Source organism: Lemur catta, chromosome 1 (genome assembly GCF_020740605.2).
Source record: "Lemur catta isolate mLemCat1 chromosome 1, mLemCat1.pri, whole genome shotgun sequence".
Lineage (NCBI taxonomy): Eukaryota > Metazoa > Chordata > Mammalia > Primates > Lemuridae > Lemur > Lemur catta.
Genome location: NC_059128.1, coordinates 88,911,688 through 88,939,634, shown reverse-complemented (window position 1 = coordinate 88,939,634; position 27,947 = coordinate 88,911,688). Strand labels below are relative to the sequence as shown.

General features: G+C 45.7%; 1 protein-coding gene across 1 annotated transcript in view; it reads right to left on the bottom strand.

The window, feature by feature from the left end:
* The window catches only part of CGNL1 (cingulin like 1), a 159,221-nt gene that overhangs the window by 9,132 nt on the left and 122,142 nt on the right, over positions 1 to 27,947 (bottom strand). The window contains exons 9-14 of the mRNA XM_045530064.1: positions 21,856 to 22,062; positions 20,530 to 20,634; positions 15,803 to 15,955; positions 14,728 to 14,898; positions 11,053 to 11,214; positions 7,744 to 7,833 (exon numbers count right to left, since the gene is read on the bottom strand). Coding sequence (XP_045386020.1) covers positions 7,744 to 7,833; positions 11,053 to 11,214; positions 14,728 to 14,898; positions 15,803 to 15,955; positions 20,530 to 20,634; positions 21,856 to 22,062 — 888 coding nt within the window. The remainder of the gene's footprint in view (positions 1 to 7,743; positions 7,834 to 11,052; positions 11,215 to 14,727; positions 14,899 to 15,802; positions 15,956 to 20,529; positions 20,635 to 21,855; positions 22,063 to 27,947) is intronic.

The following is a 27,947-nucleotide window of genomic DNA, read 5'->3' as shown; positions in this document are numbered from 1 at the left end:
GCGAAAGTGAGTGTGTGCGTGAAGGTCAGACTATATCATCGGTCCTATGCCAGACACTGTGACAAAAAGACCCAAGCACTGTCCTCTTAGCAGGGGACACATGAACAAGCCTGTACATGTGGCCGATGTCACCACACCAGGGAGGGACAGTGTGCTGGGACGGGCCACACTGGGTTACAGCCCAGACTGGGAAGGCCAGCAAAAGCTTCCAGGGAGAAGGACACTAAGCTGAGACCCAACTGTGAGGCCAGCTGAAGCCAAAGGACAGAGGAGCTCACCAAGGAGAAATAGAGGAAGAAGGAAGAGGATCCAGGAGTGTGCCCTGGGGAGCCCTGCCCGTGTCAGGGGAGGCAGGGAGAAAACCAGGACACTGACCTATGTCAAAGCCAAGGAAGGCGAGGACCGAGGATGGTCAGGCAGAGGGAGGACTGCAGGGGAGACACCCGGGCTGGGCAGGATCAAGTTTGCTCTGGAACGCTCAGCAGAGGGGGGAGCCCACCTGTGGAGCTTGGGGGGCTGGAGGCGAAGGTGCCACAGGGCTGGAAGGGCTGCAGAGGGTGCAGAGGGATGTGCAAGAGAGAGGCCCCGCCCCTGACAGCAGGTGACGGGAGAAGCCTCAGAAGGGAGTGTGGCAGGGAACCCACCCACCAGGCAAGGGGATCCATGCCTGTGCCTGAGAGCAGGTTGTAAACCTCTTTCTCTGAGCTGAGGAGAAAGGACACCCCAGGGCTGGGGGGGGAGGCAGGATCCTGCAGCTCAGAGGGCTGGAGGGAGGCCTCCAGAAGACAATAAAAGGCTGGCAGACCCGAGCAAGGCTCTCGTCGAAGCTGTGCTCCGGGCCTGGGGACCCAGTGGGGACACCCAAGACTCAAGAGCCTCCTCGAGCCAGGCACTGAGCAGGAACTCTGAGGCAGACGGGATCCCGTTTGGAAACGTGCTGGAGTCAGAGTGAGCGGGGGCAGCTTTGGGATTCCACCCGGGGCCTCTGAGTGAAAATCATATGCGCTGTTTCCCCTCGCCACTGTCTCTCCACAAACCTGTGGCACCTGGTCTGTCAGGGGAAAGGGAAACCCTACAAGGAGGGAGAGTTAGGCAGGGACTTCGGAGCCCAGAGGAGGCAGCGTCTGCAATGGCGTGAGGCAGAGACATCGAGAGCGAGAGCGGCTCCAGGGTTGCCAAGGGGTCAGGCAGCACCGGGCCCAGGTGGGGTTTCAGGACAAAGCCCACAACTTAAAGAAGGAGCCACCAGCCACAGTCTTGCACCTTCAGAGCCATCAGCTGAAAAATCTGGATCCCACCAGGAAACAGACCTCCCTGTGCGGAGGAGCACTGACCATGGCAGCATCCCCAGGGACCCTGCAGGTTCGAGACCTCCCTGGAGAGCCCCAGACAAATGGTGACTCTCCAAAGGAAAAAAAGTAATTACTTAGACTCCACCTCCCCTCAAAATGTGGCTATTAAAATGTAAGTATAATATAAATCAGAGGGAAGAACAGGAAGGAATAAAGGTGTGACCATAGAACTGAACAGTTACTGTGACCGGGAAGTCAATTTTTCTTGGGCCTTTGCAAACCAAGGCTTTTGGCAAACATAATAGGCTTCCTTCAATACTTCAAAAGGGGCAGCCTGACACCAAATTCTAAAATTAATCCACCACACAGAGCCTTATGCAAGGAATACTACGTGGCGCTATGGACAATGCCCCAAGAAGGCCAGGTTTCACCATAAGCCCAGAAGTATTCTACGTGTGCTGCTGTTAGCTGAGCTCAATACAGTCATCCCTAAGACTGGGCCCACTGACTTGGGAATATTCCCAATAAAATTCCTCTTACCCGGAGCCCACACTGGCAAGAAAAGAAAAAAAAAAAAAAAAGAAAAGAAAAGCCTCTGGCCTGGCTTGGCCAGCCTCCTTTTTTGGACCAGGGAAGTAAACTTGAGGCTGAGAAAATATTTCTTTATATAAGCTTAGTGCTTTATGTGCTGTTTATTTTTCAACTATATTAAATAGCCTGAACGAAAACTTCCCAGTCAAATTAAAAACAGAACAGGAGCTAAAGGCAAAAGTTTATCACAGCTGGATTGGAAGAATGCTAAGCCCTGAGCATTTTGATCGGAAATAACAGTATCGGATTCCAGTGGGTTTCATGTCAGAGATACCCAAGACTCGAGCCAGCTCTCAGGATTAGAAACAGCTGCCTTTTGGATTAATGAAAAGCCAGAGATATTTATGATGGCTAATAACAATATTTCACCCATCACCTGTGTTTATCATTGGGCTGCAAAGAGACTGGCAAGCCTACCCTCCTGGCTGGCATTAAAAATGATATCTAATCACAAGAAAGGAAAATTATTATAAATCAACTGTACACACTGGGTGTTTGAGCAGCCAATACAAGAGGAGGTGGTTCTGAGATCAGGATCATTTTAATTTAAAAACAAGAAAAGAGAGAAGAAACCCCCCTTTGATCTTTCGCTCGCTGGCTTGCACCGGCTCATTTACTGGCAGCCGCATCCCCCGCCCGATGCTGACAGAGGAGCAGGTGTGAACCGGCCACTGAGGAGCAGTTCCCAAAAGTCGTAGGAGCCCGCAACTTTATCACTAGGATTTAGCCTGCAGTTGCCAAGGCAACAAGGCAGCCTTGCTCAGCCCCTGGCAAGACTGTGAAGCCACCCAAAGCTCAAGTTGGTATTTTTCCTGCTGCCTGCCAGCTGCCTGGGCCGGATGAATCATCTCTGCACGAGGCTGGGCCATCGTGGCCTCCCCGGCCAAGAGAACGCCTGCATCCCCAGTCAGGCCCGGCTCTGCTGTTAACTGTTTGCTCCCAGCCACCAGCAACGACAGCAGTGGCCACTGGGCCAGGACACCAGCCTGCTGGGCATGTTTAGCACACACCAAGCCAGACCGCTGTTTGGCTATTTGAATTCTGTACTCATGGGGAGCCAGCAAAGGATCAGGCGAACTTAAATCCTCATCCGTTTTAAGAAACAACATGACACCATTTTTAACTTGGGTGCAGAGGCCCAAATGTACTTGGAGGGGTGGGCTTTAAGACCCTTACGTAGTCTGATGGAGGCAGGAGGCTTTGGAGTCAGATTGTGGCTCCACCTCTTCCAAGCTGTGCGACCCTAAGAAGTCACTTCACCTGAGAGCAACATGCAAGCATGTCAGGCACACGGCACAGCACCTAGCATTTAGGGAATCCCTGGTAAGGATGGCAGTTGTCATAAATAGAAGGAGAGGAAAAGGGACTTCTCTGGATTTAAACAGACCAAAAGCCAGTAAAATATCCACTGTTTAATTGAATTTTTCTTCTATAGAAGTCAATCAGAAACCATTCTGTATATGGTGAAACTATATTTGGGTGAGAAAACAAATACTCCTCACCTACGTTTTATAAAAGAAGGTATCACTTTATCAAATCCAAGCCCATCCCTTCTTCTTCATATCGGCCAGAGCTGGTACCCAAGGCCAAGCATCCAAGAGGTCTGAAAAACTTTCCTCTCAATTAGGATTCCCTGAATAAAACTATCCTGAGCATGTATGGAGGAAAAGGGCCTTAGAAAGGCTGAGAACTTATGAATAATTGGTTAGCATTTAGTGAGTGTCAAATGTATACACGAGAAAGAGAAAGAAACACCAGAGGCACGAATGCTCTGTCTCGCACTGCCTTTCCTGTGCCCTGGCCCTGGGACAGCCCCGTGGAAGCCTCCTCCCAATCCCGCCTTCTCCAGTCCTTACCCCTGACACCTTCATCTTCTAGAACACTGTGTGTGCTTCACCGTTCTGCTCAACATCCTTCGATGGCTCCCCACTGTCTTCAGGGTAGGGCCATTCAAAACTCTCAATCTGCCCCTCCAAACCCACCTCCTTTTGTTGTTCCCTTGTGGAAACCGGAAACCCGACGAGCCACACTCGTTCATTCACTGCTCCTCCAAATCCTGTATATATTCCTACCTCCCAGCCTCTGTTCACAACATTCCTTCTATCCAGGCTTCCATTCCCACTCCTCGTGGTTTGTCCAAATCTAACCGTTTCTTCAAAGCGGACTCCAGGTCCACCTTCCCCTAGAAACTCTCCCATGGTCACCCTCGTTATTAATACGATGGGCTTTCCCTCATGTGCTGCTTGAATCCTTCACTTGGCATTTAGTATCTGATAACTTTTATTGTTAGTTATCCATTTTTGAGGTCTGGCCCATCTCCCAAACAAACCATAGCACCTCAAGGACAGGGACCACTTTGGGTCATTTTGTAGCTACTGCAGTGCCATGTACACAGTATGTATTCATTATATTTTGCAAGCACCGGTAGATAGAGCACTGTGTTGGGAACCTAAGGCCAGCGCTGCAGCTAAATCACCAGCTGGCTGTGGGCCTTAAGTCTCCCATCCATTCCAAGAAGTCTGAAGAGTTGGACTCTGAGGTCCTCGCCAGATCTAAGAATCTGTGGGAGGGGTTGGCCATCTGCTAACATTGCTGGAAAACCTTTTTCCTGCCTCCTTCACTTAAGCCCTATCTCTAAGACTAGGAAAAAGAATGGGAGATGTTTGAAGGAAGCAAAGATTTCAGAAAAGGAGCTTGTGACAATTCTGAGTTTAAGTAGAGAGCTGTAAGTTTTAACTTTTTAACTTAAATAGACCAAGATCCAAAAAATAGAATTCCCCCTGGCTTCCCTTTTCAGTGGTTAGTAGCAGTCTGCTAGGGATCCAGGGCCGACGCTATTAATTGGGTTTGAGGTAACAGTCACTATTTCCTGTTCTTTAGGGGACATCGTTGTTCAGGAGGTGTCATAAGGTCAGCATTTGAGGAGGGAGGGGAAAAAGCCTCTTAAGCCTGGCATTTTCTCACTCTGATTCTGGCAGGAAAGCAGCAGGCACGTGGTCCTAAGTGGACTGAAATGGCTTCAGGATCAGGGCCCATCTGTCTACACCCAAGGTCCTCTCCATAGAGCCTTCACTTTAAGAGGCAGCAAATAAGTCTTGCATCAACCCCAACATTGAATGAACATTAAATGCTTCCCAGGGAGGCAGGTATTGGTTCAACCGATTTCTTTGACCTCCCTTACAAACCAGGAGGTAGTAGAGGCCAGAGGAGAAGCTCTCAGAACTCAATCAGGAGATATCATTTTATCTCAGGGTTTTTGTTCTTCTTTTTAAAATTTTTTTTTTATTTTTACTTTTTAAATTTTTGTTATTTATTTATTTTTTATGGAACTTTGTGATCTGGAATATCTTAGGGCTTTTGTTTCACGGTTTTACCAATTCCTATGTCCATTTGAACATGATGCTTAATTTTTCCACTTACAGCTAACACCAGGCTTTACCCTCCCTATGCCAGATAATGCAGTGAGAAGTAAGAAAATAGAAGAGGGAAAGAGAATTAATCAGGGAAGAGGCTGTAGACATTTGTGGGACTCATCCTTTCAGGCACATAACTCAGATACAGGGAGAGACTAGAAGAAATGAAAAGCTGAATCAGACACTGTTGGTTGAAATCCTTCTCACAGCATTTCAATGTTAGAGCTTAGAAAAGCCTTCAGAAATCCCCTGGAAGGCTGGGACCTTCCCTGAACTCCATGGGACTAGTGCAGGAGCCAGGACTGGGACTCCCAGTCCAGTGCTCGTTCCAGCAGATCATGCGCGTTCCCTTAACTTCCTCCCTAAACTTACTTCAAGTTCTTGGCGCAGTGGAAACATTTTCAAGCTTGACCACATCACAGGCAGCACTTCTATGCCCCACGATCCAAGTGCTCAGTTGAGAGGAAAAAGAAGGGCCCCAAACAATTGTGGGACCAGCTATCTAAGTGATCAGTTCTCAGTGCTGGGCCATCGGCCGAGCCGAGGGAGGCCAGCGCGTTCTGGTTCAGTGTGTCTGTGTTTTGTTTTTGGTGTAAAACATGGGACTCAAAGTCTGTTTTAACTGCCTGGTTATTGATAGGATAACATACTTTCCCACCATTCCTTTCTGCATAAGTCACAAGAAACGCTGGCAAAACAAACCCACGGTCACTGATTCTGTCATTGTGAATGCTTAGCAGGTCCCGAAAGTCCTCTGGTAATGCAGCTACTTAGCCAAGCTGGCAGGAACTCATAACAAAACAGCCTTTATTCCGGTGAGAGACCTTAGAAAACACACACTTCGGTAAGGACTTTGGTGGGGGTGGGGTGGAAATGTCAAGGTTGAGTGCTCCATGTGGAGTTTTGGTTTTCAGGAAAGTCCCTTTCTAAACCTCTGAAGCTCAGGCTGCCACCCCTCCAGAAGAATGCTATTAGCACAGCCCCGGAACATGCAGACAGAACCCACACTCAGCGGGGAAGGTGGATAGAGCCTGGGGTTGCAATTTCCTTTGCTCTCAGGAGCACAGTAGCATGAAGTTCACGCTTGTTTGCAAAGAAGACTGTCAACAGGACACACGAGATATGGAAAGGACGCCAGTGATTCACATTCAACTTTGGCCGGGGGCTGCCAACTCATGGTGTTATCCCTGTGCACTGGGACTTCTAGTTCTTGGTCACCCTGAGCAGAGGGAAACACGCTTTAGCGAGTAAGCAGAACAGAGACCAGAGGAAAAGTGCCCTTGTGAATAGGGAAGATTCTGACCAAATTACTTGTATTTCAGATTTGACATTTTAACCCTTCATCAGATAATTTCCTAATCTATACTCAGTGTCATTCCAAAGTTTTTAGGTTTTGTTTTTATCTTTTAATCAGGAAAATGCCTACTTAGTCAAGGAAGATGTGAAGGACTTTTTAAATGTTAATGTTCAGTTCCTCTGGCACCATTTTAAGGCCCTAGACATACACCTGAGTGAGCGGTCCTTGAAAGCACATCCTATCAGAAATTTCTACCTGTATCCACAGGTACTGTGTCAACGAAAGGCTGCGATTAGAGAATACAAATTAATTCTCTTCAAAACTGCCACTTAATGTTCTGAATCCTTGTCCCCAGATGTTTCCATATTTTATCTGTCAAGTGGTTTGGGCGTGCACCGGGGACATGGAAACTAATTAACAGGGCCACCACTTTCCAGCAACGTGACCGCTCTCCTCCACCCTTGCCACTCCCAGTACATCAATCATATAGCCACTCAGAACCTTCACTTGATTAAAAAATGGAAACAAAATCCAAAAATCTTGGGATGCTAATGCATGTAGCTTGGGAAATTTGTTCTGTCATCTACAATGGGAAAACGAGAACTCACCCTGACTGTCTCATAGTGGTGCCATAAAGATCAAATATAAGTGAAACTCCTTTCAAAGCTGCAAAAAGCACTCACTTGGAGGGTAATTTCACCATACTGTGAATGCTCTGTAGGTATATGGAGCTAATGTATAATGCAATACATTAGCATATATATTGCTAAATAGCTTGTAAAGTTCTTAAAAGAAAAAGCTGTATCCGAGAGTTTACTTTCTGTCCACCAAACATAGTGCCAGCTAACCAAATTTGACACAATTTCTTGTTGAACTAATGATACTTGAGCCTCAGCTCTAAAAGCACTTTGCCTATTAGGGCTAACAGATGGTTATTCACAACCACTCCGGAAACTTCCACTTTCTGCTTCATGTTATTTATTATCCCTCTCTCCTGGTGGCTCATTATGGTGAAGACTAACCAATCTTCCATCCATTTCTGCAGCACATGAACTTTCCCTCCCTGCTCTAACGGAATCCTCAGGTTCCACCTCTCACGCCTCCTTTCCACACGGGACAATCCGCTCATGGCTCGGCTGCAGGACAGTACCTGTTCCCTGCTCCGAGAGATCCTCTCCGACAGCAAATCCGAGTTGTTTCTTTCTTCTTCCAGTTCCATCTCCAGCTGAGACACCTTGTCCTAGGAAAAAGTCACAAACACAGCCTATTTGACTTGCACCAAGCAGGATTAGGGGCAAGGACAGCCCTAGGGAAGGAAAACCCCAAGGACAATTGAGAGTTGAGTATCATCAGGGTTTGGAAAAATGATCTATCTATTTCTTATACTGCCCAAAGCAGATATTTTTAAAACTGTGTGTTTTATGATTTTTGCAATGTAAAATAGAACCATGTGTGTAGAAAACACAGAAGAGAAGAAAAAATATTACTCCAAATCCTAACACAGACACTAAGGATATTTTAGCATATTTCCTTCAAGTCTTTTTTTTTTTCTATGAACCAGTAACTTCAGACAGATCCACCCAAGCCTGTTAAAAGACAACATGGAAAAAAATTTAAAAATAAAACAAATAAAAGACAATGTGGCCTAGCACTCTGGGAGGCCGAGGAGGGAGGATCGCTTGAGGTCAGGAGTTCGAGACCAGCCTGAGCAAGAGCAAGACCCCGTCTCTACTAAAAATAGAAAGAAATGATTTGGACAGCTAAAAAAATATACATAGAAAAAATTAGCCAGGCATGGTGGCGCATGCCTGTAGTCCCAGTTACTCAGGAGGCTGAGGCAGTAGGACTGCTTGAGCCCAGGAGTTTGAGGTTGCTGTGAGTTACGCAGATGCCACGGCACTCTAGCCCAGGCAACAGAGTGAGACTCTGTCTCAAAAATAAATAAATAAATAAATAAATAAAAAGACAATGTGGGAGCGGAGATACCGCACAAGGAACATTTCTCTACACACGTCATGCTCAGGACACTGTCTGGCCTCCCTCCTGCTCAGGATTTCCAAGAGCCTTGCAGGAGCACAGTCTATAGCAGCCTCTTGCACTTGCCCCTCTCCTCTAAGGAACACCATGCACTTCGCACTGTGCGCTCCCCAATCTGCACTGGATTTGCACAAAGACAGGCTGACCAGTTCTGCTAAACTCATCATTACATAAGAATAAAAATTTGTGTCTTCCTCGATGGCTCCTAATTTAACATAATTGAGTGTTAAGAGAAAAGTATTTTAAAGTAGTTTGGTATATGGAAAAAGCCGCCTAACACAAACCACCCCACGTAGAACTAGAGGGTTGTGGGGTTTGTGCATGTATTTCTCCTGTCACCAGCCAATTTGTCACATGTCTGGGTAAACTCAGAGCCACTGATGCTAAAAAAGCAGTTGGCAATCTGAGTTTTAAACATGACCTTACAGCATTTGTATATACATATTGTCTGTGCAATTGCCAAAGTCGATTGACAGGCAATGGATGCCTCTGCAAGCACCAAAAATAAAATGCAGAGAACTCCTGTGAATGACTGAATGTCTGGGAATGGCCTCCCTGGTAGTGACCGAAACCTACAGGGACACTGACAAGCTCTCTCGCACGAGCCAAGCGTCCCAAAGGCCAACTTTGAACAGAGCCGGGTCCTGCACTGAAGCCTCCTGTTTGTTCAGTGGTTCCCGATTCCTCCAAGGCCAATTTTACTATAGTCAGAAATCACAAGAGCTGCATTTACATACAACAGCCCCCTGAGTTTCTGAGTTTACAGAAAATGTCCATCCTTGGGAGGCCTCCTGAGTTTTGAGAATTAAGTTAAGTGCTAGGGAAGTAACAGGCTAGACATTAGTCACAGCAAGGCAGTCCTGCCAGCTGCCTCTTAGGTGAAGACACAGCCCTCAGGTGGCTGGGCCTCGAGAGCTATTCATTTTGTAATTAATTAATGGAGGAATATCTAAAATATTGCAGAGGTGCAGATAAAGCTTAGCTAGGCTACTGCTTCTAGACCTTCAGTCAGCCAAAGGAAATGTTCTTTTTAGTCAGGATATTCTAGAGGGAAGTGACCTGACAACCCAATCTTCAGCTAATAGCAACTCTTGACAGGGCTCTCTTCCTCCCTAAAACCCGCACTACACAGAACCCAGCAGGGGCGTTCGGGGGTCCAGGCCAGAGCCCATTTGCCTGAAGCAGCTTTAGCTTGTTTTTAACCAGGCTGTTCAGGTCCCAGAATCATCAGTTTGTAGTTAACTGGGCTGACCTTAGCTTGCCTTAAAATTGCCTCCCCTAAAGAGATCAGAACAAGGACATTAGCAAAATATACAGCAATCTTGCAAAAGAGTAATAAAACTGTAATCAGGTTATTCTAGTCTCTAAAAAAGGCCCATCTAATAAAATCTTCAATGACTGAAACAACGCTCCCTAGATATAAACTGCTACTAAGTCCCCTTGAGGTTTTAAAAAGTTATTTCTGTTTATTTGCAAAGTTGAATCAGGAATTCCATTGATTTTGAATTCAGCCATCTCTCCCTGGCCTTGAGCACTGTCTGTCTTTTATCAAAACCTTGACAATTTTAACTTCTCCCAAAAGCCAAAGCCTTATTTTTTAGTGTCTTTATCTGTCTCTAAGCTCCGCAGGGGGCGGTGGTGGTGGTGGTGGTGTGTGTGTCTCTGATTTGGGGTTAGTTTTGTTCTTGAGAATTTTTCTTTTTAAAAGTTCAAGTGGACATATTTTAAGGTTCTTCTTGTCATTTTCAGTGGATTGTTCATACTTAGATTCTATTACTTCATTTATGTTTTTCCAGTATGCTGTGTTTTCCGCTTGTGAACAAATCACCCCCATCTGGTGACTGCATTGAGCCCTTTCCCATACACTGTCTTGGTCCATGTATATACTGAGTATACAACAACAAACTGAGGCACAGTTTGCTGCCAGCTCTGGCAAAGCCAGATAACCTGCAAGGGAAAATAGACCAGAAACAGGAAACAAGAATGGAGTATGTGGTGTGGCACACGAGGGCTGAGGACCACTAGGAGGCAGGTTGTTTGTGCCCAAGGCACATCTCTGCCCTCTCTGGACATGCAACAGTCTTGTTGGAAGCACTGCCCCCAAAGAACAAACAGAAAAGGAACTATCTGTGCCCTTACGCAAAATCCTAACCTCTCTGGGAATCTGTTCCATTTCCTCTTCAGGACAATGAGGACATCAGACTAATTATGTCCATCATTCCTCCCAGCTCCCATGTCCTAGGAGTCTAGGAACTACCAGCTTCTTTTTCAGATCAAGAAATAGCCTCACTAACACCTGGCTGTTGGACAGAACAAAACCCAAGCTGCCCAAAGGCTGAGGTCTGAGCAGAGAGGCTGCCTCCCTGGTGCTCCAGACTTGCTCTCCACTGCCCCCCCGGCTCACGCTGTGCAGCCCACAGACCTCCATCTGCTTGACCAGTCTGCCGCGGTCATCTTTGAGGTGACTCTTGGCCTCCAGCTCGTACTCCAGGTCCTTCAGCGTCTGCTCCAGGAGCTGCCTTTTCGTGAGCGCTTCATCCTGAGCTCGCTGGTAGTCCCGTAACTCTTCCTCCATCAGACGCATCTAGGATAAGAGAGAGTTGGGGTGGTTTTCTGGGGTACGTCAGGAGCACAGGGCCTCTGCAGGCAGTGCACAGGCTGGCCCTGAAGGAAAGAAGACCCAGTGGACCCCCACTATATGGGAGACCAGAAAACCTTGAGCAAGTCCCACTTTCTTCTGTGCCTCTTTCTTTCTGTAAAAAGAAAGAGTTTTCCAGCTACAGGTAGCAACCCATTAGGTTATAAATTCTATTTAATACATGTTGACCAGCATTTTTTAATTAAATAGAACAGAAAAAAAAATCAGAGTATGAGCAAATATTGTTTTATGAATCCTTTGTATTAGACATTCATATATTTGTGTGGATGTATATATTCCTGGGTTGCAATGCAAGATGGAATTCTTACTACGGGTCATGCCCAAAACACATGACAGACACTGAACCAGATAAGTGCTTCCCACCTGTATCGGCATCACCTCGAAAGGTTTAAAGTTAGGGTATAATAAAAAGTTAAAAAAAGAAAAACCTAAATTAATGACCCCAAAGCAACTTACAGGCACAAAATCTCACACTATAAATATGCACATTAGGGGAAAACCACTGCTTTGTAGAACCGCAGCTATCAACATTTACAGTGTTTTTCTTCTGTCATCCACAAGGTGGCACTGAACTAACAGCTTTGAAGAAAGTGCACCTGACAAAACCGCTCGATGCACAAGGGCCAGCCTGTGTTTACAAGCCCCCTGGAATCTCCCCAGGGAGACTAGCCACCTCTGTACTCCTAAAACACCTGTGTGGACTGATCTGGTTAAGCCCAAGGCTGTCTGTTTTGTTCCCAGTGTCCTACCCTCCTGGAGATGGCCCAGCAGTCCTAGGAACAGAATACACCACGGGTTTATTTCCTTCAGGGAGTATATGAAAGTGAGTGTCAAACTGCATTACAGAATACCACCCTTTTGGGGTGTTTGCCACAGACGAGTTGGGGAAGCCCCAACAGGTGAGGCTCGTTTAAGGAAGACCAGTGGGAAACTTCCAGGCAACGTGTTCTTCTCTTGGAGGCTGTCGGGAACACCTGACATTTCTACGAGAACAGCCTAGCCTTGAAGGTGACAGGAGATGAAGACTCTCGTCTGGTTTGAGTGGTCACCATGGGAGAAACTGGCATGAAAGCAGGGAGTGAAAATCATCCCATGGAAAGAGGACGCTGGGGCATCCTCTGAATACAGAAGATGTGCTATGCTCCAGAGCATTAACTCTCTCCATGACACGGTTTCCTCATTTACAACATTGGGATAATTATAAAACCAACCTTCTAAAGCTAGTATGAGAATCAAATGAGGTGAAACTCCAAACTTTTTTTAAAAAGTGGGTTTGAGAGCCAGAAAGCATGACAGGCAAATGGACGGTCTGCATTTCCTTCTTGTCACCCTTCCCAACACCTCACATGTCTCTCCCCACACCCAGCTGCCCCTCACCCCACTGCTCAGTATAGCTCCACCTTCCGATGCCCAGCAGGTCCCTCCCAGCACCTAGCAAGGGCTCTGCCACACTGAGAGTACTCGGTAAGGACATGCAGAAGAGGATTAACTAGTACAGTGTCTGAGAACAACTTCTCCTGAATCAAAAATAAGCAAACAACTTTTGAACCTACTAGTGCTACTTTCCAAGTAGTTAAAACCACCCTTTGCTATGCAGGATTTAGAAAATAAACTGAAGAACGATGAACTCAAACTCTCAATTCTCTAAAGGTTATCTTCAGCAGAGGCAGAATAAGTAAAAATGCCACAGGACTTAGAATGGACCCTGGTAGTTTGTTTTTTTTTTTTTTTTTTTTTTTTTTAACTGAGAGCTTTAACTCAGCTCAACCAAAACACAGGCTGGGGGGGCAGTTGAAGAGCTGAGCTTGAGTTTTTTAAGGATGCAGAGTGAACTTGGCATGTCAATTCACTTTTGTTTTAAATAATTCCATGACTTCAGCATCTGAATCAAGGGTGGTATCTCACTGTAGTTTCCTTTCAACACGATGAGGCGTACAAGTCTGTTGTTCAAATGGAAACAGTATCTCACAGGGCTATACCACTGAGAAAATCTAGGAAGGGCTATCTTTATTTTCATTGTACAGAATCCTTTTTTTGAATTATTAGTCTTTTTTAAAAATACTGGTCTCCATCTGGCCTTATCTAATCACTATGGACCTCAGTTCCTCATCTAACTAGAGGACCTCTAAGCTTCCTTCCAACCCAAATATTCTAGCATAAAACTCATGAAACAAAAGGCAGCGGGAAGTAGTATGCAGGGGTCACTGGCACACTGACCTTTTGAAATCAAAACAGACCAGGTGTTTGTTGGTGTTCCGGCAAATATTTGAATTATTTTCAGATTTTGCCTCTGCTGTAGAAATGGACATGATTTTTTTTTAATGCCAAAGAGAACCGTAACGTTAGTGTGCTAATTTCAGTTCTTACTTGGAGCCCTGTATCGTACGACCCTGAGCCAGAGGGGGTCTCTTATCTGTGTCCCTTCAGAAGTGTTCCAGAGGTCTGTAATAAATAGCCATTGTTCTTTTACAGTTTCAGCACTGACTCACGGGCGACTTTTCTTTGATCATCAAAGAAATTAAAAGTTTGTTTTTTAAAGAAAAACTTGTTTTCCTGTGGAATCTTAGTGCTCTTGGCACTGTACATGAAAACAATAAGCCTTAAAATTAAAGAAAGGGAAACTGACATTTATTAAGTGTCCAGGATGTACAAGACCCTCTGCGACAGTCTCACATGTTACCTTGTTTAATTAAAGTCACTAATATTTTGTGTGTTTTTAAAAAGGTAGAAACAGATGCTCAGAAAACTGGGACAACATTCAAAATCACCCGGCTGCCCAGAGGCTGTAGCTCGAAATCAGCATACACTATACTTGCATTTTAGAGCCTCCAGCTTTTCATTAAAACAATCAAAAACAGTCCCTTTATTTTTCTCAGTTCTTTAGAGGTCACAACTAAAGGCAGCTAACATTTGGGTTTCTTTGCTCTAGTATTCTTAAATATAAAACCAAGAATATGTTTTAATAGTTTCAGTCCTCATAAATTCCTGAGGATTTCTTTGTTCTGAAACTCTTACCCACCACTCCCACTCTAATAAACGTCTGCATTTTCAAAAATAAATGGCAAAAAAAACAAAACAAAACAGTCAGTTCCTATAATCCTTGGTCTAGGATTAAATTAAAACACGAAATCAGATAAATCACTCGGATGCCGCTGGGCACATCACTGCTGCTCCCTGAATGGCTGCTAAACATTTTTAGGCAGAAAATTTTCGATTAATCAAGAAAATGGTCAAGTTAAAACTGTGTCCATTTCACCTTAGAGTCGGTGGGTCCTTTGTGTCTTAGAATGTCATTTGCCCCGGTAACTCTCCTGAGGGTTAAAAGGAAAGGATCACACACAAAAGCTGTCTTACAGACTCCCTCAGGTCCCTTCCAAGCCAGCTGGAAGGACGCTGTGAATGAAGGACAGAGGAGGGACTTATCTGGCCGGGCATTACCTCCTCCTGCATTTTCACGGCTGTCAGTCGGGACTTTTCTGCCTCTAGGGTTTTCTCCTTCAACTGCCTTTGCATTTCCGCAAGCTCCCTGCGATTTTTCTCCTTGTACTCATCCAGCTGGTTCTGCAGCTCCAGCGTGGATGTGCGGGAGGCTTCAACAATGTCGGCCATCTGGAAGAAGTGACAGGGAAGTGAGCCCACCCTGCCATGCTCCATCTGAGACCACAGAGCTGAGTTCGGGTTCCCCTTCAACATGGAACGCAGCTCCTCTTCTCCAGCCTTCCACAGCCCCCTCAAAGACTGCCGAGCACCTGGTCCTGGGCTGGGCAGGTTTGGTCCCCTCTGACTTGGAGGCGGCGTGGAGGAGGGAGCAGGCATATCCTTTGGAGCCGGGGTCCTGGCGTGATGACCCTGCTTTGCTACTTGCCAGTATACAACAGGGGCACGTCCTTAACCTCTCTGGGCCTCAGCATTGTCCTCATTGGAAATAACTGAAATCACATCTACTTTACAGGGTTGTCGTCAGAACTAAAACAATACATACAGATGGAATTCTAGTGAGAAACAAAAGTAGCTAGTAAAGTGCCTGACCCATAATAGGTGTCAGAAAATGAGCCACTCATGTCAGCTCCCAAGATACAGGGAACCCACTAGCCCTGTGCCTTTCCCCTTCTGGGTATTTTGGGCAGAGAAGAGCAGAGGAACAGCAATGACTGGGCCTTGAAACTGCCTCACGCACTCCTGGACGATAAATTGATGCGAACGCATAGACTCCACAGAGAGACGTAGATTCTGAGTCAGGGGACATGGTTAAGTTTGCACTTACTCATCGGGCTTCTTCTGCTAATTGTTAGGAGGTGACATGGTGCCCAGACTCCAGAGGATATTGACATTTACTTTTTCTAGACCAGTTTCTCTGTATCTGGGATTCTCATCAAGTCTAAAGAGCCACTTCAAGGGGTCTGCAAATCCCTGACACATTTGTGCTTGGACCTAAGTGCAGCTTCCCTGGTTTTCACCAGACCCTCAAGGGGGCCGGGTCCTGCACCTTCCCCTCCTCCTCCAGCTCTCTCACCTCCTTCTGCAGTTTCTCGATGGTCTTGTCCAGGTGCCACCGCTCGCTCTCCATCTCGTTCTTCAGCCTTCTCAGCTGCTCCTTCTGCTCAGTCTCATCTTTCATCCTCTCCGACAACTGCTTCTGCTCCTGGGTGGTCCGAATCAGGTTCCTCTGCAAGGGCCGGGAAAGGACAGGGCAGTCACCTACCTGCCAGGTAGCCACAGGGATGGGGGACAGCGGGGATTTCTTGGCCACCTCACAGAGCAACCAGATCTGTCACAGCCATGATAAGGAAAAAGATCAAAATAAAGCCATGACAGAGACATAAGGACATTGTTGGTTCTGAAATTCAGGGACTGAAAAGAAAAGCTCACGTAACCAAAAACATCCACAGGCAGAAGGGGACAGAGGATGTGTTACAGAAACACGTGGGCAAGGCTGCTGGTGGCGTGAATTCAGGATAGTGTCTGAAAATCTGAATGTTCGTGCTTGAAAATTGAGGTACAGTTATACATTAGACCAACCTAAAGCTACTTGGCAGTTTACATCCTGTGATATCAGAGGAAAGAAAACACAGGACAAAGGTTCACTTGGGAGAGGGAGTTGCAATCAACAGAATCCATGAGTTGGACTCAAACACAGACAAAAAGGAACTTGGAAACCACAGGTTGATGAACTGAATGAATAGAAGACGTTAAATGGAAGAGACACTAGTGAGAAAAATTTCATCAGGGTGGTTTTTTAATGAATCAGCACCTAATACTGGTGCCTATTGCATAATAAAATACAACCCTTCTTGGGTACCCTGTTTCCCCTGAGGCTCTCATCTCACACAGTCACCCAGACATCTGTCCTTTATATAAACAACATGCGATTCCAAAACAAAATCCTAAAAGATCTTAGGAAGGTTACAGTGGCTTCTTTAAATGGCCAAGTGTTAAGCCATCAGTGGGGGGCCAACAGGAAGGGGCACAGCTCAGAAGAGAGCAACATGACCCAAACAGAGACTGGATCACCTGGAAAATGCCAGCAGGTGCTGAGGGCAGAGTGTGAGTTAATACAGGAACTACCGAGGACCTACCAGGTCTTGTGTCCCTACCGAGGCTGCATGAGAACAATGGTTGGTATTTGTACAGTGCTTAACATTTACAAGCAGCTGTCACATGCAGTAACTCAGGATCTTGAAAACACTCCAAATCACTTCGGGCTCTCCTGGTTTGCAGAGCATGGAACAGCTCTGGGCTGCCAACCACATGACGTGGGGCCGAGAAACCACCCGTGGTAGCCTTCCGGCCCCTGGGCTCCGCTGGGCTGGCAGTGCTTTGAGAAGCAGCCAACAGGGCCGGGCTGCTAGAGTTCATGGCTGTAGGGAACCAAGGTCGACAACAGCTCTTGGGGAAAAAGTGGCAAAAGGAAGGTAATCAACAGTTCAATGTGGGGGCAATTAGCAGGCATGGGCCCCACGACAGCCACAGCTGGGCATACACCAGACGCAGGGGCAAACCCTGGGGCTTCGGTTTATGGTTTATTTAGTGGCGTTGGGGGCAAAGGGTAAGAAGAAAGAGTTATGGCACCGGTGAGGAATGGTTCCCTTGTAGGAGAGAAAACTCTGAATGTGTATCTCAAAAACGTAAATTTGTGAAAACAACAGAGGGCCAGCAATGGCTTCCTGCAGAACCTTCAGGATCCAACTCAGCCTCCTGCCCCTACAGGTGCCCCTGTCTCTCTTTTCTCCTCCTCTGGGACCCCAATCCCAAAAGCTCCAGGCCCACAGCCAAGCTAGCTTCAACTCCATTCAACCTGCACACGGCTCGTGCATTTCTGCTTCACTCTGCTCAGGCAGGGCTGTCGGCTCCTCTCCTCCTGTGCTACTGGAGACGCCACAGACTCACCGCTCTGCACCCAGGGTCTGCCAACACCCCCCATTCCCCCAAACATGCATTGTCTGGAAGAAGGGTTTTGCTAAATTATTCCTAAAATATTCTTGTATGCGTGCCTCTATTGCAAGGTAGTAAGATCTATAAAGGCAAGGAATAGATTTTCTATCTATCTGTATATTCACTATGAGGTATATGTTAAAAACTTAGTGGTTTTACCTAGTCCCTAAAGTGATCTGAAGACTTCTTATATCAGAATCACCATGCAAGGGTGGGGTGCCCATTACTTAAAATGTATTATAGATTCTAGCTCTTTCTGATACAGTCACAATTTTTCTTAGCACGGGGTTCACAAATTTCCATTTGAAAGTTCCCCAGATAATTCCAATATATCCTAAGTTTTGACCTTTTAGTATATGACTGAATAAGGCCCAGTTAGCCCAGATTAACAATAACCAAGGTACACGTGAGTCTACCGGTTTCGAGGCATGAGGAGCTTGACCAAAAGGAAGCTGTTCTTCTCAGAGCCCTTGCCACACCATACCTGTGGGCTGCAAGGGTGGAGACACTGGGGCTTTTTCCTTTGTTGTCCCCATACACAAAAATCCAATAGGGCGGGAGGTGAAGACATGGAGAATGTGTACCATTATCCCTGCCCGAAGGAAAGAACTGTGGCTTCTCCAGAAAAGCCTTCTTCACCTCCCCATCTGCACAAGGCGCTTGTAAACGCAATTGTAGATGTCTGTGCCCTGAACGCAGTTCAAGTGGGCACAGAGGGCAGCAGGGTCCTGAACCAAGTCTGGGGTCTGCACACCAAGAAAGGGGTCTTCATGACCCTCGGCCACTCTGACTGAGTCACAGTAAATCAGATGTAAGTTCACCTTGGTCTTCAGCTACTACGTAAAGAAATATATTTATCATATATGAAGAGTCAACAGATTGCTACAGGCACAAAGATTTTGAAATGTATAATGTTTGGTGTGAGAAAAATACCAGTTACTTTTTCCTCCTCCTCCAGGGCTGAGTTCCCTGCGGGTTGCCAGCTTGAAGGTCGGCAGGCATGCGGAAAGAGACCAGACACAAGGAGCTGACTCTCTGGTTCCCAGTGTTAGAGAAAGCACAGTATTTTAGAGTGATGGAGCACTCTTCCTGGCACTCCTTTTGAGACCAGATAATTCAGGTAAAGATGGGGAAACTGCATTGCCGGTGGCTAGCACGGCCACACACCCCATGAGGCATCCTCCCCTGCTCCACACCACTGGGAAAACAGGCTCAACCAAAGTAACCCGTTGGGGAGCATTTCCAAAGCACGGCTAGAGACCGGGAGGCGGGGTGGGTGGGGATTACAGTAAGATCTTTTAGCCTCAAGGCCATCATCTGTTCTATATGCTGAATTAACCATGAGCTGCAGATTCCCAGCCGGGGAACTACTTCCATATGTGCGAAAAGTTCCTGTTTGACCAAAGAAAAAGTTCTGGGAGACTCTCATAGCTGCACCCTGTGTTTGGTGTGGACATGACACGAAGATGCAGATGTTTGTCCCTGTAGAGTACCGATGTCTTTCCTCTCTTTCTGCCCCCAACCAGCTCACAAATTTAAACCCGACACTTTGGCAGCTGGGTTAGGTAACAGTAGCCACCCCAAGCCTTCAATAACAGCATGGGGAAATTGCCATCTGCACCCAAACAACCCAACAAGATTCTGTAACAAAGATCTAGAGTTAAAGAAAGAAAAACAAAGAAAGTAAAAAAAAAAAAAAATCTAAGGGAAGGCAGTCAGACACAGAACTCAGAAAAAATCAGGACTTTACTATAAACAAAAACAATTTCCTTCCAAAGCCAGGGAGAAGACGTAGGCCTCTCTGATTTTGGGATGAGAGTGCCTGAGTTGTGGCTGACCTGGGTGACTCCTTCCTGTCCCCTACACCCCAGGAGATGAAGCCCTGTACCTTTAAGGGAAGCTGCACTGAGATATTCACAGATCTGCATCCTCACTCAGCTCAATGCTTTTAATGTGCCTCCCCCACCTATCCTCCTCCAAGGGGGTCCCTAATGAAACTTTAACAACCTTCCTCATAGACAACTGGCAGAAACGCTGGCTTTTTACCTCCTCAGAAACTCGCCTGGGGGGTGCTTGGGTGCTGGTTCTTTAGAACCTGAGAGCCAACAGCAGGAAGGACACACCTGGATCACACTGGGCAAAGTCAGTTTAGAACTTCAGTGCAGGCTTTTCTTTAGAATGTACTTCACATAATCTTTGTAACCTTCAAATGGGAAAATCTAATTTTCTAAGAACCTACTGATTTTGAATAGAGATAGCTATCCAGTTTCAAGGATCGACTTCCTCCTGCCCCTTCTCACAGCCACCTTGAAGGACTGCTCTCTACGGGGTGCATTTGCCCAGAGGAGAAGGGAAATTGGCTTCTGCCAGAAAGCCGCCTCCACACTGCCTTGGAGACCAATCCTGCCGGCCTTCCACACAATTCATATTTTTATCTTTGGAAAGCTGTCAGGCTCTTCAACGTCAAGGTTTCTCAACCTTGGCACTCCTGACATCCGTGGCCACACGAGTCTGTTGTGGGGCTGTCCTGTGCTTTGTAGGATTTTTGGCAGCATCCCTGGCCTCCACCGGCTGCCTGCCAGTAGCACCTCCCTAGCGTGACAACCAAAAATGTCTTCAGACATTACCAAATGTCCCTTAGTTGAGAATCACAGTCTAAATGGACAGTTTGAACCCCAGGGTGGTTATTATAGGTGAAAGGGAGCTACCTGGGAAGAGAGGACCAATGACAGTTTCTGCATGCTCCTCCAATTTTGCTTCTCTGGGTTTCCTTTATGAGGGAGTAATGACAACAGCCCTCGGAGTTACCTGAGCATCCTCCAGTTCGCTCTCCAGGGCCCTTCTGGCTGATGCAGCTTCTTTTCCTTCCTTTCTGGCATGCACGAGGGCCTCTTCTAATTGTCGTATTTCTCCCTACGACAAAACACTGGGTCAGTGTGCACTTAGATGTGTGCCGCACCTTGAAAACAACTAACTGGGTGGAATGAAATAAACACAGAAGACATCCACAGACACGGCAGTGGCTGTGGTCACAACGTACCTGTCATGGGCCAACGCAACAGCCATGTTTTGGATGCCTGTGCCTGCCTGCCGTTTCAGTTCTTAGGTGTGAATATCCAGATACCTGGGGTGATTTTTTAAAAATGCAAATACTCAGCCTTACCCTGGGAGATCTGGAAACAGCAGGTATTGAATGGACCCAGGCACGTACAGTTTTGCGAAAGGCATCCAGGTGATTCTGATGGGTGACTGCTATGGTTTTTATGTGTCCCCCAAAAACCACGTATTGGAAACTTAATCACCATTTAACAGGATTAAAAGGTGGGACCTTTAAGAGGTGGTTAGGCTGAGAGGCTCTGTCCTCATGAATGGATTGATGCCATCATGGAGGGAATGGGTTCCTTTTAAAGGATGAGTTCAGTCCCCTTGGTCAGTCCCTGTCCTCTTTCCCTCTCTTGCCCTTTCACCATGTGACGCCTTTCACGTTATGACACAGCAAGAACGCCCTTGCCAGATGCCAGCACCATGCTATTAGATGTCCCAGCTTCCAGAACCGTGAGAAATAAATTTCTACTGTTTACAAATTACCCAGTCTGTGGACTTGTGTTAGAGCAGAAGATGGTCTAAGACAATGACCATGATTGTCCCCTCTTTTGTCATCAGCCACCCTTTGTTACCGCCATCCATCCATCGGTGTGCATCTCTCGCTAACAGCTTCTCACTTCTAAAGGTCTAGCTAACCAGATAATTGGTTTGTGAAAACCTGTGTAACTTCAAAAACATCACCTATGTGTTAAAAAAGAATAAACAGCCTCGAGTGAGAATCGGGCTAACGATGGTGTGAAACCCTTTTCAGGTGTTTGGAGGCCTCTGCTCAGAAGACTGAAGGGGCCTGACACCAGGGCGAGTGGGGCTATGTTTCCCACCTGACTCTTTGTCCCTGTCCCCCTCCCACTCATACCCGTCCCAGAGGAACAAAAGCAATGGCTTGCACAGGGGATATATTCACTATTGCCTCGACCCTTCCTACTAAATCCTGGTAAGAAATCCCTTCCCCACTTCTGAAACCATTTACACAGGAAATAAGGATCTGCAGCTGCCAGACTCGGGCTTGGGCCCAGGGAGGCTACTTACCTCGTACTTCTTGAGCGTTTCCTTCGCTTTGGCTTCGTCGCCTTTCATGTCATCAATCTGCCTCTGAAGCTGAGCGACTCTGCGCTCCAGCTCTCCAATCCTTCCCTGCAGCTTCTCATTCTCCTCCTGCAGAAGCTTCACACGCATTTCAGCCCCCACCTGGCTTTGCTCTGAAGTGTGGCTCCGGCTGGCCAGGACCTCGACATTCTGTAAAAAACACGGAGCACGTGAGCAAGGGAACCGGCGTCAAGGGGCAGTCAGCAGGCTGGGAGAATGACTGACGTTTATAAAAAATCCACTACGTGCCAGGCCCTGTGCTAAGCCAGGGGTGGACAAATGACAGCCTGCGGCCCAAACCCAGAGGCCACCTGTTTTTTAAAAATGCAGCACTATTGGAACATGGCCACACCCATCTGTTTGCAGATTGTCTACGGCTGCTTTCTAGCTACAACAGCAGAGCTGAGTGGTGGTGGCAGAGCCCACAAGGCCTATGGTGTGTCACAAAGCCTAAAAGGTTTACTGTCTGGCTCTTTATAGAAAAAGTTTGCCAACACTCGCCTGTGTTAAGTCCTTTACAGGGGATTTCCACCTTGTGACAATTCTAGAAGGTGGTGCTATTCTCATCATCATCTTAAATATGAGGAAACTGAGGCGTAGGTAGATTAAATAACTTATCCAAGATCACTGAGGAGGACCTGCGTTCACGCAGACTGAATCCAGAACCTGTCCTCGCAACTCTTGCCTTCCGATGCGTTCACTTCCCTGCCCCCTTTGCATGGGCAGGGCCTTTAATAGAAGCTCTTAATGAAGGGCGGCTACTGTGTACAGATTTTTTAACGTCCAAATTAAAATTGGCTTAAATTGTGATACAGTTCATAGTGTCAGCTCTAGGCACTATCATCTGAAAATGAGCTTATGCTGCACACGATTCACAACAGAAAAATGGCAACAGTTACAGGATGGTTACTGTGAATTCTAGATGTCACGTAGGCTTTGTATTCTTTGGTGTAACAACTTGAAATGATGATAAGTGGTCCTGTCTAGGGTCCCACCTCTTTGGGCAGATCTCTTGCCTGTCCTCCATTTATCCACGGATGTTTCTGCCAATATCAACAAATCCCATGCCCGTGAAACAGCACTGCAGATGCCTGCCAGGAAGGAAAGGCCCAGGGAGGGCAAGAATAGGCTTTGAAAGCCTGTATCCCAGCCCACCTGGGAGAACTACCTGTTGGAATTGCTTGCACAGCCTTTTGGAAAGATCTTTAAATCTTTTATAACAGTGCACTAAGCTTATCCTGAACTTAATCAGCTAGAGAGTTTCAGAAACCAGAGCATCTTTTCACAGCCCAAATGTTTAATTCTATACATCTGAGAAAGCCCATCAGAGCCAAGCAACTGAGTTAGAATGAGGTTGGGGCATTGCTAGCAGAAAACTAATGTGCCAGGCAGGACTATTTGAATATCATCTCCTAATGAAACCGACAAGAGGATGCATCATAAAGATGAACAGAGGAGAAATACAGTGTGGCTGAAAGCTTGGGGAGGGATCTAAAGAATCCAATAGCTGGTCAAATCAGGGAAAGAGGAAAGTCTAGATTGCCCATTCCTGCCCTATCTTTTCCATTCAAATATAAGATGAGGCTACCATTATCAAGAAGGGTTGAACTGGCATCAGGATAAACATATAAATCAATGGAATAGAATTGAGAGTCCAGAAATAAACTCTCACATTTATAGAGAATTGATTTTCAACAAGGGTGCCTAGATGCTTCAAGGGGGAAAGAACAGCCTTTAACAATGGTGCTGGGACAACTAGACATCCACAAGCAAAAGAGGGAAGTGAGACCCCTTCCTTAGACCAAACACAGAAGTTAACTCAAAGTGGATCATGGACCCAAATGGAAGATCTAAAACTATAAAACTCTTAAAACATAGGAGTAAACGTTTGTGACCTTGGGTTAGACAAAGCCGTCTTAGCTACACCAGCAAAAGCACAAGTGACAAAAGAACAGATATAATAAATGAGACTTCTTCAAAATGTAAACCTCTATCCTTCAAATGATACCATCAAGCAAGTGAAAAGACAACCCACAGAATGACAGAATATTTACAAATCATGTATCTGACAAAGAACTCATATCCAGAATATATAAGGAATTCTTTAACTCAATAATAAAAAGATAAATAGCCCACTTAAAAAGGGGGCAAAGGACCTGAATATTCATTTTTTTCAAAGAAGATATACAAAAATCCAATAAGCACATGAGAAAGTGGTCAAAATTGTTAGTCATTAGGGAAATGCAAATTAAAACCATAACGAGATACTACCTCACATACGCTAGGATGGCTATAATCAAAGACAGTAACAAGTGTTGGGGAGGAAGTAGAGGAATTAGAATCCTCATAGATTGCTGGTGGGAATATATTAATATGATGATTTAGAATTCATGGTCCGAAACCGCAATTACTTTTGCACCAACCTAATAAAATGGTACAGCTAGTTTGGAAAATAGTTTGGTAGTTCCTCAAAATGTTACACAGAGTTTATCCTATGGTCCAGCAATTTCATTCCTTGGTATATACCTAAGAGAAATACAAATATACATTCACACAAAAACCTGTACAAATGTTTATAGCGGCATCATTCATAGTATCCAAAAGGTAGAAACAATCCAAATGTCCATGAACCAGTGAACGGGTAAACAAAATGTGGCAAGTCCATAAAATGGAATATTATTTGGCCATAAAAAGGAACAAAATACTGACACATGCTGCAACATGGATGAACTTTGAAACCCTTATTTTAAATGAAAGAAGCCAATCACACACACACAAAAAAATCCATGTTGACATTTACATGAAATATCTGGAATAGCAAATGTACAGAGACAGAATGTAGATGAGTGGGTCCCTGGGGCTACAGGGCGGGGCGTGGGGAAAGGGGAGTAGCTGCTAAGGGTATGGGATTCCTTTTGGGATATGATGAAAATGTTCTATCACTGACTGTGGTGATGGTTGTACAACTCTGTGAATGTAGTAAAAAAAAAAAAATCACTGCATTGTACACTTTAAATAGCTGAATTATATGTTACAGGAATTATATCTTAATACAGCTGTTTTAAAAAGGGGGGGGGGAAAGAGCCAGGGAACCTGGGGGCTGGAGTAGGGATGGTGCGGAGAGAGGATGCATTTAGTCTGCTGGTCTGGAGGCTTGCTGAGGTGTTAGCGAGGGGAAGAGGAGACTCAAGATATCTGCCCAAACCTTTCAGTAAAGCAAAGAACACTTACAACGGGTCGTCAATGCTCTTTGTTCACCCAGAAATCTCAGGAAGAACAAGGATACTGAAAACCAGCCCTGGTTTACCCTGGACGTGGGCCTGACTGGCACGCTGGCATGCTAGACGAGGGAACTGGATTGCAGGTGACAGTGAGAATGTGATGTGTAAGCACATCGCCTGGCTTACGGCTGGCAGGGGTCTACGCCAATCCTAACTGTCCCACGGCAGAGGCTGACTGTGACTCTGGGGGAGCTTCTGTGTGCTGAGACACTGAGGCCTGTTTCGATTATCTGTAAAATGATCATATGTTTTTCTCTGTGTCTTCACAGTGTGGTAGAACACATGATGTTTACAAATAATTCAACATAAGGCTCGGTTGGCAAATCTTCCCAAAAGCCCTCTTCCATGTCCATGCCCACCCGCTCCTGCCAACCCCCAGTTCACTATAAGCCCACAGAACAAACTTTCCTTTCCTGAAACCATACCTAATTTGCCTGCAGCAGTGCTGGAATCTAAAAAATAAAATAAAAATCATATCCCTTTGTTCAAGGCAAGTACTACATGCAAGTGCTTGATGACATGCTTCATGACTTCCCAGAGAAGAAAAGAAGATGGGTCGAGAGGGCCCCCAAAGTCCTCCCACCTCTGAAGCGCTTTGGTGCTTTGCTCTATGCATCATCTTTTCCAAATGCTTAAGTTTGTGTCTCATGAATGTGGCAAGGGCAGCAGAACCCACCAAGACAGAGCCTGTGAAGAACCACTCAGATGGGAGGTCAGTGGGGACAAACACTGCTGACCCCACTTAAGTTGCTGGTGCTGTGCTTCTGAGAGCCTTTGATCTTAAGTCCTATATGTCATAACAAGATAAGAGAGGATGCTCGATCATAAATAAAAACAGAGCACACCATTTATAATGATTCACTTAGCTATTTCATACCACCTATGTAATGTCTATTGTCTAAAGGATTATATGGATTTGCTTTGTAACATTTTTAACATTGCTTTTTAACATTTAACCATTATTTACTCATATAGGCAATCCTAGGTGGTTAACGAAAATCAATTCCAATTCCTCTGCCACTATAAAAAGCTGGAAACACCACACTAGACCAAACGTGCTATTTTGTATTGTTTTTCAAGATTGGACCATCACTAAAAATTACACTGAGATTATTTTTTTTACCTATCAGACAGCCAAGGTCAAAAGGTTTGATAACACAGTGTGTGGGCGGTATAAGGAAACAGGCTTTCTCATCCACTGCTGATAGGGCTAGAAATTGGTATGTGTTCCTGGAGGGCAATTTGGGAGTATCTACCCAAGTTATAATATACATTCCTTTCAACCCAGTGACTTCTCTTCTAGCACTTTATCCTACATGTGTGCAAGATGACATATAAATGAGATTATTCATTTCAGCACTGTAATAGCAAAAGACTGCAAACAACTAAATGTCAACTAATTGGGCACTAGTTAAATAAATTACATCAGTTCAATGGTATCCTGTGCAACTGGGGGAAAAGAAAAGAATGAGAAAGTGAGGGAAAAGCAAGTGACAGGACAGTACGCATAGCATGCTTCTGTGCATGTAAAAAGGTGAGGGGGGATAAAGATGTATTTACGGGCTACACAAGAAAGAAACTGGTAACACTGACTGGCTATGAGGAAGGGAATTGGGGCTGTGGACAAAAGTGGAGGGAAGTTTTCAGTTGCAAACCTTCTTGTAATTTTTAAAATTTTGAGCCATGCAAATTTACCATGTATTAAAGGTTTTAAAATAAATATCCGGCTCTGCTTTGAAAAGACTGACCATCAATGGTCACAGGCACTTGGAGGACAACCCACTTCCTTGGCCAAGTTCTCACCTCCTCCAGCCTCTAGAAACCCTTTGCCTGCCTGTTCACGGATACTTCTGGGCCATGAGAGATAGCGGAGCCAGAACCCCGAAAGCAGCTGTACAAACAGAGCGTGGGGCCAAGTCTCCCATGCTGGTTTACATAGTTAAGGAATTCCTTTTCACCACATATAGCTGGGAGAGTGGAAAAGGCCCAGATGGCCCAGGACTTGCAACTACATGAACGCTTCTCCTACTTTTCCATTCCAGCAACACTGAGGTGGAGAAGTCCAAGGTGGGGTGATGAGAGACATCCAAGGGAGCGCACAGAACTGCTTTCGAGGCTCAGGTTTGTCCATTAATGATGCATGTAAATTTTGCATTCGACACCATAACATTTTTCATTCTACTATCTCTGTTTTTATATTAAGGATACTGTGTTCTTGGTATTCTGGGAAGAGCTGTTACTTTACCCTGTGACTATGCCAAGCACTCTCTACCCTACATGAACATATATCCCATCCTGAGTAATAAAGACATAAATCACCTTAAGATTGGAATTCTCATTTTTACTTCTAAAAATGCTACTCTAACTGTGTAGAGGAAAGAGCAGGGGCTCTGCAGCCAGCCAGACCAGATCCAAATGCAAACTGTGCCTCTTGCTGGGGCCTTCCACTTGCCCTGGGCTCACAGAGCCTCAGTTTCCTCGTCTGTAAAAGGGGGATGAATTTACCTACCTCGTACATTGTTGTGAATATCTAGTTAAGTGAGAATACAGCTTTTGAGATAGCCATAGTTATTACTAGGCCACTAAATCTACATCTGTTTCCCCAAAGGGAAGGACTTTGCACAGCCTACACCATAGTTCTAAATCACCACACTTGGCTTCAGTCCACAACCTGCAAATTTTTACCAGCTAAAAGTCAAGCCTAGACTTTTCAAAAGAGAGAACTGAGATCTTCTAATAATCTTCCAGGATGAC